The 17561-nt window shown below is 37.2% G+C and overlaps 1 protein-coding gene and 1 pseudogene across 5 annotated transcripts in view; both read right to left on the reverse strand.

The window, feature by feature from the left end:
* CEP70 (centrosomal protein 70) overlaps window positions 1-17561 on the reverse strand; it is a 101588-nt gene that overhangs the window by 36812 nt on the left and 47215 nt on the right. For all 5 annotated transcript variants that reach the window (XM_081826981.1, XM_081827004.1, XM_081826986.1 and 2 more), the window contains one exon: window positions 5224-5393. In XM_081826981.1, coding sequence (XP_081683107.1) covers window positions 5224-5393 — 170 coding nt within the window. The remainder of the gene's footprint in view (window positions 1-5223; window positions 5394-17561) is intronic.
* Window positions 11527-16201, reverse strand: LOC145722745 (putative acidic leucine-rich nuclear phosphoprotein 32 family member C pseudogene; annotated as a pseudogene).

Raw genomic sequence — 17561 nt, forward strand, 5'->3', positions numbered from 1 at the left:
ATTTACTATACTATTCTCTCTACATAATTTCAAATTACAGCAATAAAGGTACAGGTTATCTAGCAAATTTAAAAAAAAAAATTTAAATGATTTTTGTCAGAAGTATTATACTAAGCCATATATTTTAATTTTGAAGTATGGATTTTAAAATAACCACAAACATTATATCTCAACATATTAAATGAATATTTTCTTTGTCCCAGTTCTACCTCTAGCAACTGCTCCCACAGCAATATTTGTTCGAACTTATAACTCAAAATGAACAAAGTTGTTCACTGCACCATTATTTACAAGAGTGAAAACCCAGAAACATTGTAAATGTTGTATATGTTCTTCAATAAGAGAAAAGTTAAATAAATAATAACACATCCACTCTTTGGAAGACAATGAAGTGTAGAAGAAATAATATATGTAAATTTGTATGTCCTAATAAAAATTGATAAGGAAAAAAAGTAAGAGCCAAATGTAGAGTATTACTTTATTTGTGTTTTATTTATTTATTTTTTAAGATTTTATGTATTTATTTGACAGAGAGAGTGAGCACAAGCAGGGGGAGCTGCAGAGGGATAGGGAGAAGCAGGCTCCCTGGGGCTCGATGTGGGGCTTGATCCCGATGACAACCTGAACCAAAGGCAGTTGCTTAACCAACTGAGCCACCCAGGCGCCCCTCTATTTTTGTTTTAAAAAGAACTAATTGTATGTGAAGTTGTATTTGTATTGCATAAAAACTCTGTGAGTTCTTAACTGGGTGATAATACCGTAACCTAGGGGATAGTCTTGGTTGTCACATTGACTAGTTGGGGAGGGCGCAGGATGCTAAAAGTTCATCAACAAAACTGACAGCTATACTACACAAAGAACCATCCCACCCAAAATGTCAATGGCACTCCTATTGTTAAACACTAGGAAGGACACAAACCAAACTATCAAAAGTGATTATCTCTGGAATACGGGAAATAGGAGGAGTAAGCAGATATATTTTACTTTACATGCTTTTATATTGTTTGAAATTTTATAAACCTGTACTGCTTTTGTAGATTAAAAAATCCTCAAAGAAAAAAATAACACTATGTTTTCACATGATATTTTTTTTTTAGAAAAAAAATTTTTTTTTAAGATTTTATTTATTCATCTGAGAATGAGAGAGAGAACACGAGAGGAGAGAGGGTCAGAAGCAGAAGCAGACTCCCCACTGAGCAGGGAGCCCGATGCGGGACTCGATCCTGGGACTCCAGGATAATGACCTGAGCCGAAGGCAGTCGCTTAACCAACTGAGCCACCCAGGCGCCCTCACATGTTATTCTTCTTAAAGCAAGAATTTATACTATTTCCCCACCTTGGGAAACTTCCTCTTTTTTTCAGAGCTAATTCAACCAATTGTGCTTTTAATATTTCAACTTTCTGGATTATTCTTTCTCTCAATCTTTCTCCATCTCAACGCATACCAGCTTTCATATTATCCTGTAAAAATGCTTTAATTTCCTTTATATCCTTCAAAAACCCTCTCACCCCCGACTACCCCCCTTACACTACCATTTCATCTCTATCTTTTCCTTCACAGCAAACTTCATTCATTCTGATTGTTACCGGATACCTTCAATAAATTTTTAGGGAGGACTTAATTGTGTGTCAAACTGAGAATTCTGAGTAAGACAGTGAGAAGGCAAACATTGATGAGGAAGCATGTAACACTTATCACCTCTCCTTCCTGAAATACTTTTGTTCCTTAGTTATTCTGACATCCAAATGTAACTCCTCTTCTGCCTACTTTCTTCCTTTATCTGAAATATGGAAGTTCTCTGGAGTTTGACCCTTCTAACTACAGGCCTGATATCTCTACACGGCTGACAAAAGGTGCCTAAGCACATGTCCATAAATGAATTCATCATTTTCCATCCCTCTTCCCCAAACCCAGCTTGAAATCTGGCTATCTTTGACTCCTGTCCTTCTTTCAGTATCTACAGCCAGTTAGTCTTGACAATTCCTATCTTACCAATAGCTCTCCTTTCTTTTAGCCCTAATTCAGGCCTTTGCAATCTCCAACCTTGGCTATTACAAGAGATTATTAACTTGTCTTTCTATCTCTGGGTTTAATCTCTTTGATCAGAAATCCTGGGGTTTTGGGGCACCTGGGTGGCTCAGTCATTAAGCGTCTGCCTTCGGCTCAGGTCATGATCCCAGGGTCCTGGGATCGAGGCCCGCATTGGGCTCCCTGCTCAGCAGGAAGCCTGCTTCTCCCTCTCCCACTCTCCCTGCTTGTGTTCCTGCTCTCGCTATCTCTCTGTCAAATAAATAAATCAAATCTTAAAACAAAACAAAAAAAATCTTTCCCTTACCTCTGCCTACTAAAATTCTATAGTTCCTAATAATCTAGTTTATAAGTTATCTCCTTCATGAAGCCTTTCTGGTCATTACCATATTCCTCAAAGGAAATGAATCTCTCCTGTCATGCCCACTTAGTATCCTATTTGCCCCATCACTGTAGCACATACCACTATCTGCCTTGTATTTTATTTACCTCAGTATGTGTCTATCTACTCAGTTAGACTATCAGATCCATAAATGGCATGAAACATAGTTTTACTCATCTGTGTATGTTCTATATTGTTTTTCCCAATGCCTTTGTAACTTTTTTTTTGCCTTTCTAACTTTTAACAATAGTTGTAGTAGTTACAACTCATGTATTTCTAATAAGGTTAATTCACAATTTTTAAGTTCTGTGTCTCAAACTGAAAATTAGCTTTATTAAAAATCAAATCAAATAGAGAATCTCTAGGTCATCAGATAAATTCACAACTGAATTAGCTTGACTTCATATGGTACATGATAAGTTATCTCAATGCTTCTCTTTTACTCACTGTCTGACTCACTCAAATTGGCTGGTTTTTGTACTTGTTTTCATTCCCCTTCCTCCATGTCTCTTACTCCCCTATTTCTCCCACTGTAATTGTCTCTCTTTCCTTCTTTTTGTTCTTCCTTACCCTTATTTTTCTTTCTCTGCTTTTCCCTTTTCAAAATTTATTCACACCTATCTCTATTTTTATGGTATTTTAATTGTAATTTTTAAATTTTTGTCCTTGTTCTTCCTTCAAAAGGATGAAAATTATATGTGTGTATTCTTTCTTAAATAATTATCAAAATCTATAGTCTTAACTTGTTTTTAATTTATATGAGACCTCATTTATTTTTATAGTAAAACAGAAATACCTAGTTAGTAAAGATCCCCAGTCCTACTATGTAAATACTTAAGACTAGTTAGAATGTAATTAGTTTATACTATTAAGTGAAAAAAACATGGTGCTACCTTTTATACAAAAAGGGGAAATATGAATATAATATCCATACTGCTTGTATTTGCCAAAGATAACACAAAACATTTAAAATTACCTAGAGGGGAAGGTAAGGAATGGGGTCAAGGGGACAGAAATGAAAACACAACTTTTCTGAATATAAATAATTAGTTTTGACTTTGGAATTGTATCAATGTCTTACATATTCAAAAGTAAATGGAAGACGAACCATGAGAGACGATGGATTCTGAAAAACAAACTGAGGGTTCTGGGGGGGAGGGGGTGGGAGGATGGGTTGGCCTGGTGGTGGGTATTGAGGAGGGCACGTTCTGCATGGAGCACTGGGTGTTATGCACAAACAATGAATCATGGAACACTTCATCTAGAACTAATGATGTAATGTATGGGGATTAACATAAGAATAAAAAAAAAAAGTAAATGGAAAATAAAAAAGCAATCCCTAAACATTGAAAACAAATTGAAACATATCTAACTGTATATTAATTTGGTGACACAAACATACAAAGAAATATTTCAAAATATTTTAGAACACTGTATTTGTATCCTATAATATATTATTAATGTCAAAGATAATTGCAAAGAAATTTAAATTTCATAAAGTAGACTTATTGTTAGCAGTAATTATGGTATTATTTTGAAGCTATTTTTATATGTTATATAATAAAGCAAATAAATAGTTATATAATGTTGTTCTTAGGAATAAGGATTTCTAGTATAAAAGGAAAGTTACAATAGAATCAGAGTTTAAATAAAAATCCTGTAATGTTAACTTCAGCTGGAAAAAAATTAATGATTTGTTTTTTTCCAGAAATACACATAATTCCTTGTACTCTTCTAAAAAGTCCTAAACCAATGACAACATAATAAACATTATAAGCATGACAAGCAACCCCAACACCAAACTGTGGTCTCTAAAAACCATTCGGGACTAAAAGAAATATCTAATTAATTAATCTTAAATTTAATTTAGTTAATTCTAAATGTTTAGTGTTAGCTTTAACAAATATCTGAATTCATCCCCAAAAGAGCTCTGGGGCAAAAAAAAAAAAATGTATAGAATATGCCTTCTGCCTAAAAGTAAGAAATCTAACAAAGATTAATGAGGTTGGGTCAAAAGTGTATAATACCAACATGAAGAAGTTCCCATTGGCCAAAGACAGAATAATATGATCATTAAAATCCAGGAGTTAATAATAACATTTGAAAAAAGAGAGGATAGCCACAAACAAAAAATCATATTGCTTATCACTGGAAATCATAAGGGCATCAACTCCTTACTCTAAAGAGTGGGAATTAAAATGAAAGAACTGAGAATTCTACCTTCCCTGTAACAAACCACATAGGGCAACCAAACAGCCCCTAGTCAATAGGAAAAGCTTTTTTTAATGGAAGAATTCAGGGGTGGGGGGGGGACGACAAGAGAACTGAAAACTCACCGTCTTGCAAAATCATCAATTGGGTCAACCATTAGATGAAGGAATGATGGGGAATTTTATAGCGGAAGGAGTAGATTACTATTTAACCCCCTGAACAATCTTAGCATCCTTAAGAGTAAGTCAACTAGACAATATGTGCCTCCTGATATGTTACAGTTAGAAGCATACATTACCACCTATGAAGTATTTTGCCAAAAAATATTTGTATCTGAGTTTAGCTCTAACTTCCAGTTTAGAGAAATAGAGGAGACAAAGGAATAAATTAAATGACCCAGTAAGGAAGCAAAATCTAGCATGAACTTCTCCAGGCCAAATGACCAGTTTCTTCCTTTGGGAGGGGACGGGGAGGGGCAGTAGAGAAGAGTGGGAAGAAGACTCCTCCAGTTTATAAGAGATATAACCATTCCCAAGCATAAAATCTGTTTAAAAAATGATAGTGAATCTAGCTACATATCAGTTTATATAGGATACATTACTGTCTATCCAAGATGGTATGAGGAACTCTTTTGCAGAGATAAGCAAACACTCTGTTTTGAGTGACAATGCGCTCTTCTTCCTCCTTTGTTAATCTATAGATATCCTTTTGCAAAGAAGCAATAGTCTCTTGTTGCTCCATTCGTTTTTCCTTATAATGCTGACATTTTGCCTGTAAGAAATTTTTCAAAAAACATAATTATGATACGTACATTTAGGACATGGTGTCCTAACAATATTGTCCACAAAGCCATCTTCAGTTTCTACTGAGATGCTTCATTCAAGAACTTCAAGAACTGTTTTTAAATGGGTGCAAGCTCCAAAAACATTAATAAGTCATAAACACAAAAAATATAACAAGTAAAACAGGAAAAATACAGTTTATAATTAATCACATGCATTCAAGTTTTTGTAATAAGTAAAGGAACTCCATAAAACTGATATAATTTCATGTATAGGTTTAGATGAAAATAATAATCAGGAAGGGACCAATATTAAGGATGTTAAAAAGAAAGAGGATTTAGAAACAAACTGAAGGTTTCAGAGGGGAGAGGGGTGGGGGGATGGGGTAACACGATGATGGGTATTAAGGAGGGCACATGTGGTGAGCACTGGGTGTTATACACAACTAATGAATCACTGAACACTACATCAAAAACTAATGATATACTATATGCTGGCTAATTGAACATAATAATAAAAAAAGAAATATAAAAAAAAGAAACAGTATTTAAAATTCAGATTCTTAAGTGATGATTCAGGATTTCAGATGGTTTGATCACCTTAGGCAATTATGCAATATGGGAGACAGTAAACTCAGAGTAACTCCCTAATCAGAATTTATTATTAAGAAATAAAATATACCCCAAGATTTATACAAAGGAATATAAATCTTGGACACTCTTTTCCTTGTCTTCAATGAAATATCACTGGCCTGGTTTCCCTTTATTCCCTAGCTTCAATCCTTCAATGTCCCTTGAAAGCTCATTATCAATAGCACCACCACTGTTGTTATTAATACACTTTTTATTAAGTTCAGTGAGAAATCCCATCCCCATCTAATCTGTATATAACTAAGACATACCATTTTCAGAAGAGAATGCCTTGTCTAAGCACATGTTCACCTGCCCATAGTGTCAAGTTTTCTGAGACTTAGGTAACCTCAAAGGGAAAAGGGGACTCAGCTTCTGATACCATAACAACTCCCCGTAACCAGTGATCATCTGCCTCAGCCCCAACCTGGAAGCCAGGTATTTGCTGTATAGCCAAGTGATGTGGGTCCCTGTTCCACCTGTATCTATACAGTAGCCATAAAAGTAGAACTAATAATTCAGTTTTGCAAGGTTGTAGGTGTAAGAGCAATATACAAGAATCAACTGTATTTCTCCTAAGTTATTCTATGAAGCCAACATTACCCTGATACCAAGCCAGACAACACAAGACAAGAGAACCACAAACCAATATCCCTTAAAAACACTAATGCAGATAATCACCAACAAAATACTAGCAAACCAAATTCAGCAGCATATTAAAAGGACTGTACACCAGGACCAAGTGAGATTTATTCCTGGAATGCAAGAATGACTGAACATACGAAAAATCAGGGGAGCCTGGGTGGCTCAGATGGTTAAGCGCTTGCCTTTGGGCTCAGGTCATGATCTCCAGGTCCTGGGATTGAGCCCCACATCGGGCTCCCGGGTCAGCAGGGAGTTTGCTTCTCCCTCTCCCTCTGCCTCTCCCCCTGCTCATTCTCTCTTTCCCTCTCTCTCAAATTAATAAATAAAATCTTTTTAAAAAAATATGAAAAATCAAATGTAATACACACTAACAGAATGGAGGAAAAAAACATATGATCAGGGCGCCTGGGTGGCTCAGTCGGTTGAGCGGCTGCCTTCGGCTCAGGTCATGATCCTGGAGTCCCGGGATCGAGTCCCGCATCGGGCTCCCTGCTCGGCAGGGAGTCTGCTTCTCCCTCTGACCCTCCTCCCTCTCATGCTCTCTCATTCTCTCTCTCTCAAATAAATAAATAAAAAATCTTAAAAAAAAAAAAACATATGATCATCTCAACTGATACAGAAAAAGCATTTGACAAAATCCAATACCTTTCATGATAAAAACACTCAACAAACTAGGAATAAAAGGAAACAATCTAAACATAATAAAAGCCATTTAGGAAAAACCCACAGTGAACCTCATACTCAATAGTGAAAGACTGAAAGCTTTTCCTCTAAGATCAGAAACAAGGTAAAAATGCCTGCATTTGCTACTTGTATTCCACATAGTACTGGAAGTCCTAGTCAGAGTAATCAGCCAAGAAAGAGAAATAAAAGGCATCCATTTTGGAAAGAAGTAAAATTATATTTTAGATGATATGATCTTATATGCAGAAAATCTAAAGTGTCTACAAAAAAAAAAAACAAAAAAACCTTTAGGACTAATAAATGAATTCAGCAAAGTAGCAGGATATGAAGTCAACACAGAAAAATCAACTGCATTTCTATACACTAACAATGAACAATCCAAAAGGGAAATTAAGAAAACAATTCCAGAGATGCCTGGGTGGCTCAGTCAGTTAAGCTTTCAACTCCTGATTTCAGCTCAGGTCATGATCTCAGGGTTGTGAGATCGAGCCCCATGTTGGGCTCCACACTCAGCGGGAAGTCTGCTTGAGATTCTCTCTCTCCCTCTGCCCCTACCCACCCCCACTCTCTCTCTCTCTCAAAATAAATAAATCTTAAAAAAAAAAATTTCATTTACAATAGCATCAAAAAGAATAAAATAGAAATAAACCAAGAAGTCAAAAGACTTATACACTGAAAATTAAAAAAGGCGGCTGAAGGAAAGCAAAGAAGACACAGACGAATGGAAAAACATTCTGTGTTCACAGACTGGAAGACTTAATATTGTTAAGAGGTCAATACTACCCAAAGTGATCTACAGATTCAGTGCGACCCCTATCAAAATCCCAATGACATTTTTTGCAGAAACAGAAAAATCGGTCCTAAAGTTCATATGGAATCTCAAGGGACCCCACACAACCAAAACAATCTTGAAAAGGAAAAAGTTAAAGCTCTCACACTTCCCAATTTCAAAGTTTACTACAAAACTACAGTAATCAAAACAGTGTGATACTGGCATAAAGACAGATGTATATACTAATGGAGTAGAACAGAGAGTCCAAAAATAATCCTGTGGATATAGGATCACATTATTTTCATCAAGAGTACCAAGACCACTCAATTAGAAAATAATAGGCTTTGTTGTTGGAGAAACCAGATATCTACATGCAAAAGAATTAAGTTGGACCTTTATCTAACACCATATACAAAAAAATTAACTTAAAATGGATCAAAGATCTAAATATATGAAATAAAACTTTAAAACTCTTAGAAGAAACATAGGACAAAAGCTTCATGACACTGCATTTGGCAATCATTTTTTGGATAGGACACAAAAAGCACAAGCAAGAGAAAAAAAATAGATAAATTGGACTTCATCCAAATTTAAAACATTTGTGCACCAAAGGACACTATCAGCAGAGTAAAATGACAGCCCACAGTATGAGAGAAAATATTTTCAAATAATATATATAAGGAGTCAGTATCCAGAATAAAGACCAACAACAAAATCCAATTAAAAAACAAGGAAAGGACTTGAATAGACATTTCTCTAAAAAACATACACAAATTTCCAATAAGCACCTGAAAAGAATGCTCAACATCACTGACCATTAGGAAGATGCAAATAGAAACCAGAATGATACCTCTTCACATCCATTAGGATGGTTACTATTGAAAACACAACAAAATCAAAAATAACGGGGCTCCTGAATGGCTCAGTCGGTTAAGCGTCTGCCTTCGGCTCAGGTCATGATCCCAGGGTCCTGGGATCGAGCCCCACGTCGGGCTCCCTGCTCAGTGGGGAGCCTGCTTCTCACTCTCCCTCTGCCTGCCACTCTCTCTCTCTGTCAAATAAATAAATAAAATCTTTAAAAAAAAAAAAGAAAGAAAATAACAAGTGTGGGTAAGGATGTGGAGAAACTGAAACTTTAGTGCATTGCTAGTGGAAATGTAAAATGGTACAGCAACTCCAGAGGATATATTGCAGTTCCTCAAAAAATTAAACATAAAATTACCATATGACCAACAAATTCCCCTTCTGGATATAAACCCAAAAGAACTGAAAGCAGGGACTTGAATAGCCATTTGTATACCCATGTTCACAGCAGTATTATTCACAATAGTCAAGGGTGAAAACAATCCAAGTGTCTACTGATGGATTAATGGATAAACAAAATGTGGTATATATACACAAAAGAATGTTATCTGGCTTTAAAAAGGAAATTCCAACACACGCTATAACATGGGTAAATCTTGAAGACATTTTGCTAAAATGAAATAAGTCAGTCACAAAAGGACATATATTGTAGGATTCCACTTATATAACGTATCTACAGTAGTCAAGTAACAAGACAGAAAGTAGAATGGTGGTTGCCAAGAGTTGCAGGTAGCAAAGAATGAAGAGTTACTGTTTAATGAGGATGGTGTTTCAGTTTGGGAAGACGAAAAAAGTTCTGCAGATGGATGGTGAGGACAGATGCACAGTAACATGAATGTACTTAATGCCACTGAAGTGTATATTTTTAAATGGTAAAGTTTATGTTATGTATAATTTACCACAACAGAAAAAGGTGAAAAATCAATTTCTCTGTATATACTAGCGATGAACAGTAAGAAATTAAATAGAAAATTGCAGCATCTGGCTGGCTCAGTTGGAAGAGCATATGACTCTTGATCTAGGGGTCTTGACTTTGAGCCCCACACTGGGTATAGAGACTACTTAAAAATAAAATCTTTAGGGGTGCCTGGGTGGCTCAGTCGTTAAGCGTCTGCCTTCGGCTCAGGTCATGATCTCAGGGTCCTGGGATCGAGTCCCACATTGGGCTCCCTGCTCGGCAGGAAGCCTGCTTCTCCCTCTCCCACTCCCCCTGCTTGTGTTCCCTCTCTCGCTGTGTCTCTCTCTGTCAAATAAATAAATAAAATCTTTAAAAAAAATAAAATCTTTAGGGTGCCTGGGTGGCTCAGTTGGTTAAGTGCCTTCGGCTCAGGTCATGATCCCAGGGTCCTGGGATGGAGTCCCACATCAGGATCCCTGATCAGTGGGGAGTCTGCTTCTCCCTCTATCCCTTCCCCCTACTCGTGATCTCTCTCTCAAGCGCTCTCTCTCTAATAAATAAAATCTTTGAATAACTAATTAATTAAAATAAAATAAAAATTTTTAGGGGCACCTGGGTGGCTCAGTCGGTTAAGTGCCTGCCTTTGGCTCAGGTCATGATCCCAGTTGGGATCCAGCCCCACATTGGGCTCCCTGCTCAGCGGGGAGCCTGCTTCTCCATCTCCCTCTGCCACTCCCCCTGCTTGTGCTCTCTCGCTCTCCCTCCCTCTCTCAAATAAATTAAAAAAAAATTTGAAAATAACAAAAAAAGAAATTAAAAAAGAAAGTACAAGCATTTACAATACCATTAAAATACTGAATAGAGATAAATCTGATAAAGCATGTGAAAGACCAGTGTACCCCAAATTACAAAACACTGCTAAGAGGGGGCACCTGGGTGGCTCAGTCTGTTAAGCATCTGACTCTTGATCTCAGCCCAGGTCTTGATCTCAGGGTCCTGAGTTCAAGCCCTGTGTAGGGCTTAAAAAACAACAACAACAATAACAACAAAACAAAAAAACATTGCTGAGAGAAATTAAAGACCTAAACAAATAGAAATATCATGTTCATGGATCACAACATTCAATATTGTTAAAATGTCATTCTCCCTGATTGGATCTATGTACTCAATAAAATCCCAGCAGGCTTTTTTTGTAGAAATCAACAAACTAATTCGAAAATTCACACAGAAATGTAAAAGACCTAAAATAGCCAACACAACATTGACAAAGAAAAATATAAAAGACTTACAGTGCCTGATTACAAGATTAAGAGTAATCAAAACAGTGTGGTACTTCCATAAAGACAGATACATATATCAATGAAATAGAACAGAGAGTCCAGAAGTAGACCCACACATACAAAAATTGATTTTCACCAAAAATACAAAGGAATCTGGTAGAGAAGGATACTCTTTTTAACAAATGGTGGTAGGACAGTTGGATACTGCGACCTTGGGCTAGGTACCATTTTTTTAGATACAAACCAAAGGCATGATCTATTAAAAAAAATTGATAGGTTGAACTTCATCAAATTTAAGAACTTAAGCTCCTTGAAGAACACTGAAAAAATGAAGGTAAGTCACAGGCAGTTTCTTAAAAAGTTAAATATATACTTATCATACATTCAGCAATTATAGCCTTAGGTATCTAGTGAAGAGAAATAAAAACGTATGTTCACAAGAAGAGTTGAACACAAATGTTAGTAAGTTTTATCTGTAATAGCCAAAAACTGGAAACAACTCAAAAGTACACTAACAGGTAAATACACTGCGGTATATCCATACAATGGAATACTTATCAGTAATAAAAAAAGTATTACCTACTGATACATCCAGCAATATGAATGAATCTTGAAATAATTGAGTGAAAGATAACCAGATAGCTGATTTTGATAGAGTAGGCAGTTAGCTAAATAAGAGCTGGAGGCAAGGATGGTGGTGAACAGTGGTTACATAGATTCCCACCTCCCAGGGCTATCAGATCAAGAACAGCAGGTGCAGAGCATGCGTTCTTCTTTCCAGCCTGTGCCCTACAATAACCTACATCTTCATTACATTTACACTGTGGTTTCGACTCCTCCCTTCCCGTGGGGGAAGATGGCCAAGACAGTTCTGGCAAGAACCTTGTAAGGCCGAAAACCCCCCTCCCTACCAGTAGGAGTCTCTTAGATGACTGGAAACAACCTCAGAGACCACTGTAGCTATGACCCATAACCTATGCAAACATAAAAAGAAAAGACACCCCTAACTCCAGTGCAGTCGCCATCTCTGGGCCTGCCCGCTCTCCCATCTTGAGAGTGTACTGTTCTTAATAAACTGCCTTGTGCTTGCTACTTTCCTCTGGCTGTTTTATTGGAGTTCAGATTCCCATATAAATCTTTCGTGGGGCATCCAAGAACCAAGATCATTCACACAACACAGAATCTCCCACCAGTAACAATCTTAATAGCCTGTGCCACATGAATTGTCCTTTTCCTTCCCGTATCGCTTTCCTCCCTACCTAGATTTCAGTACTTATAAAGCAGTTATATATTCTGAATGTCTTACTGACTTTAAAAAATTTTAGGTCTAGGGGCACCTGGGTGGCTCAGATGGTTGGGTGTCTGCCTTCGGCCCAGGTCGTGGTCCCAGGGTCCTGGGATTGAGCCCCACATCGGGCTCCTGGCTCAGCGGGGAACCTGCTTCTCCCTCTCCCTCTGCCTCTGTCCCTGCTCATGCTCTCTCTCTCTCTATCTCTTTGTCTCAAATGAATAAATAAAATCTTTAAAAAAAAAAAACTTTAGGTCTATTTTTTCATTTGGCCCCGAGAAACACTCCGTCTTATGGTTTGGTGTGTTATTTCAGAAAGGTAAACTCAAAAGATGAATCCAACATAAAGTAAAAAATTGAAGCTAAAGAACTTATGGAAAAAAAGTATATAAAAGAGCTTGGTGGCTTTACACTGAGTGATTTGAATAATAAATAACAATTAGGGCAGAGTATGTAACTAGATTTTTTTTTCCTGCTTTGTAAAAATTTAAATAATAACAGGAAAGAAATATTTTGTGTTATTTCAATTTTCAGTGGTAACAAAATGTAGAGAGTCAATAAAAATAGAGAATTAAAATATACAACAAGTTGGGGAGTGGCAAAATTGTTTTGGGTGTTGCACTGGCATGGAATAAGGTAAAAATTACAAAGTAATACTAAATTTCTCTTTAAATGTAGTAGTTTATGTGCAATGTTACATTAGTTTCAGGTATACAACATAGTAATTCAACAACTGTATACTTTAAGCTATACTCACAAGTATAGCTACCATTTGTCAGCATACAATGCTACTACAATACCATTGAGTATATTCCCTATGCTGTACCTTTAAACCCCATGACTTACTCATTCCATAACTAGGAGCAAGTATCTCCCACTCCTCTTCACCCATTTTGACCATCCCCCTACCACCAGAACCATTTATGGGTCTGTTTCTACTTTTTATTTATTCGTCTTTTAGATTCCGCACATGTAAGTGAAATCATATGGTATTTGTCTTTCTCCATCTGACTTTATTCACTTAGCATAATATCCTCTAGGTCAATCCATGTTACCACAAAAGGCAAGATCTCATTCTTTCTTATGGCTGAATAATGTATATCACATCTTCTTTATCCATTCATCTATCAATAGATGCTTGGGTTGCTTCTGTATCTTAGCTATTGTAAACAATGCTGCAATCAACATAGGAGTGCAGATATCTTTTCCTATACTAATTCCAATACCTATTCCAATACCCAGTAGTGGTATTACTGGGTCACATGGTATTTCTATTTTTAGTTTTTTGAGGAATCTCCATTTTGGTTTTTACAGTGGCTACACCAATTTACATTCCCACCAACAGTGCAAGAGGGTTCCTTTTTTCTCCACATTCTCACCAACACTTGTTATTTCTTGTCTTTTTGATTCTAGCCATTCTGACAGGTATAAGGTAATATCTTCTGATGGGTTTTTACTTGCATTTCCCTGATGATTAATGATGTTGAGCATCTTTTCACGTGTTTGTTGACCATCTGTATGTCATCTTCTTTGGAAAAATGTCTATTCAGGTCCTCTGCCCATGTTTTGATTAGATTGGGGGTTTTTTTGGTGTTGAGTTGTGTAAGTTCTTTATACATTTTGGATATTAACCCCTTGATGTATATATCATTTGCAAATATCTTCTTCCATGCAGCAGGTTGTCTTTTCATTTTGTTGATGGTTCCCTTTGCTGTACAAAAGCTTTTTATTTTGATATAGTCCCAATAGTTCATTTTTACTTTGTTTCCCTTGCCTGAGGAGACATATGTAGGAAAACGTTACTAAGGCCAATGTCAATAAATTAGTGCCTATGTTTTCTTCCAGGAGTTTTATGGTTTCAGGTCTCACATATAGGTCTTTAATCCTTTTTGAGTTTATTTTTGTGCATGGTGTAAAAAAGTAGCCCAGTTTCATTCTTCTGCATGTAGAGGTCCAGTCTTCCCAGCATCGTTAATCAGACTTTTTCCCATTGCATATTTTTGCAACCTCTGTCATAGATTGACCATATAATTATGGGTTTATTCCTGGGCTCTCTATTTGGTTCCTTTCATCTCTTTTTTTTTTTTCTTGCAATAAAAACAGCATTTTATTCTACTCCCTCCTGCCCCCCCTCCCCCCACAACCCACAGTATACTTTTCCCCTCTCATTCTCACAGCAACATTACAATCAGAAAACAGTAAGTTTTGGGGGATGGGACTGGGGGGGTAGTTAGGGGTACAAATAGTCAAATCACAATAGGAATTTTTCAAAATAGGTTATTCCACTTAGTCATCGTCTTCTCCTTCATCTTCAGGTTCTCATTTTCACTTCTGACCCCTTTCTTCTTCACCAACATCTTCTTCATTTTCCTCATTATCTACTTCCCAGTCATTATAACCCTCTTCATCCTCCTCTTCTCCTTCCTCCTCCTCTTCATCCTCCTCATCTTCCACTACCTGAGCATCTTCATCATAATTCTTCCTTATCCTTGTCCTCCTCATTGTCATCCAGGTCCTCCACATAGCCCTCGACATCTGAGTCAGGGGCCTCCCTGTCATTTGGTTGTAGCCACCAAGATACGTGAGCTGCAAGAGGAGCTTCAGTTGGTTGCCTCACAACTGAGAAGGTCTGAGCTCTTGAGGTTTTCTTTTTCCGTGGCTCTATTGTGCTGAGGACTTTAATTTTGTTGCCACTTAAATTTATATGCATGAGGTTTGGACACTTTTCTGCTAATACTTCCAGCCCCCCGAGATTCTGTGATCACTTAGTTCAAGCTTCGAAAGTTTGTTTAACTTTGGTAAGTTCGTGACAGAGGTGAGGCCTACACTGACTGCACTTAAGAACTCCAGTTCTTCAAATTCATCTGTGAGGCCTTTGATTTTGCCTTAAATCAACTGGCAGTTGTCCAGGACAAGTTCTTCACATCAGAGGGCATCCTGTTCCACAGCTCTAAATGAATCCATTTGTCCATGTCCATCTCTCACACTCTCTCCCTGGAGAGGCTTCCATGCCCATGGAATTCAATCAGTCCATACCATACTATTTTGATCACTGCAGCTTTGTAGCCTATCTTAAAATCTGGAATTATGATACCTCCAGCTTTGGTGTTCTTTCTCAAGATTGCTTTGGCTACTTGAGGTGTTTTGTGGTTCCATACCAATTTCAGTATTATCTGTCCTAGTTCTGTCAAAATGTTATTAGTATTTTGAAAGAGACTGCAATGAATCTGTAGATTGCTTTAGGTAGTATGGACATTTTAACATTTTAATTCTTCCAATCCATGAGCATAGAATATCTTTCCATTTGCTTGTGTTGTCTTCTATTTCTTTCATCAACGTTTTATGGTTTTCAGAGTACAGGTCTTTTATCTCTTTGGTTAAGTTTATACCTAGCTATTTTATTCTTTTTGGTGCAATTATAAATGGAATTCTTAATTTCTCTTTCTGCTACTTCATTATTAGTGTATAGAAACACAACCCATTTCTGTGAATTAATTTTGTATCTTACAACTTTACTGAAATCATTTATTATTTCTTTTTTTTTTAAGATTTTATTTATTTATTTGAGAGAGAATGAGAGAGAGAGAGAGCATGAGAGGGGGGAGGGTCAGAGGGAGAAGCAGACTCCCCACTGAGCAGGGAGCCCGATGTGGGACTTGATCCCGGGACTCCAGGATCATGATCTGAGCCGAAGGCAGTCGCTTAACCAACTGAGCCAGCCAGGCGCCCAATCATTTATTATTATTATTTTTTTTTTTTTAAAGATTTTATTTATTATTTGACAGAGAGAGACATAGTGAGAGAGGGAACACAAGCAGGGGGAGTAGGAGAGGGAGAAGCAGGCTTCCCCGCGGTGCAGGGAGCCCGATGTGGGGCTCGATCCCAGGACCCTGGGATCACGACCTGAGCCGAAGGCAGACACTTAACGACTGAGCCACCCAGGCGCCCCCATTTATTATTTCTAATAGTTATCTGATACTCTCTTTTTGAGAGAAAGAGAGAGCAAGTATGGGGAGGGGAGAGAAGCAGAGGGAGAGGGAGAGAGAACTTTAAGCAGGCTCCATGCCCAGCGCAGAGCCCAATGTGAGAATCAATTTCATGATCCTGAGATCATGACCTGAGCCAAAATCAAGGGTTAGACACTTAATTGACTGAGCCACCCAGGCACCCTTTGATAGTCTTTATACATTTTCTATGTACAGTATCATGTATCTGCAAATAGTGACATTTTAATTTCTTCCTCACCAATATGGACACCTTTTATTTCTTTTTCTTGTCTGACTGCTGTGGCTAGGACTTCCAGTAGCCAAGTAACATTAGATTTTGAGAAAAGAATACATATTTTTTTTTAAAAATTTTTTATTGTTATGTTAATCCCCATACATTACATCATTAGTTTTAGATGTAGTGTTCCATGATTCATTGTTTGTGCATAACACCCAGTGCTCCATGCAGAACGTGCCCTTCTCAATACCCATAACCAGGCTAACCCATCCTCCCACCCCCCTCCCCTCTAGAACCCTCAGTTTGTTTTTCAGAGTCCATTGTCTCTCATGGTTCGTCCACCCCTCCGATTTCCCCCCCTTCAGAAAAGAATACATATTTTAATCTTTGAAGTAACCACTAAATAACAGTTAAAATCAGTTTACCAATCTATATACTCCCTATGAATAGCACCATCATTTTTGCAAAGAGGGAGAATTATATCCTGATACAGATCACACTGACTTAAAACTAAAAAATTATCTGTTTAGAAATGTAAAGAACCTAAGAGTTTATAAAACTACATCCAAAGAAGTCAACACACTCATCTAAGTACAAAGAGAAACTGCATGGCAGAACATAAAAACTGCAAATATAATACTGTCTTTTGGTTTCTGCATTTCCCTAGCAATCTTTCAATATACTGTTGTCAAACATCTATTGATTTCCTTGACTTCTCTGCCACATACATAAAAGATCAACATTTCCTTTCTCTCAATTGCAAAACAAGCAACATTAAAGCATTTTAAATTGGAAACTGTATGCCAAAATAAGAAGAATGTGCCATAAATGGTGAAATAAGGGTTTTCCAGGGGCACTTCCCACCTTCCCCAA

This window comes from Leptonychotes weddellii, chromosome 1 (genome assembly GCF_054177405.1).
Source record: "Leptonychotes weddellii isolate Sample4059 chromosome 1, ASM5417740v2, whole genome shotgun sequence".
In the NCBI taxonomy this organism is placed as follows: Eukaryota; Metazoa; Chordata; class Mammalia; order Carnivora; family Phocidae; genus Leptonychotes; species Leptonychotes weddellii.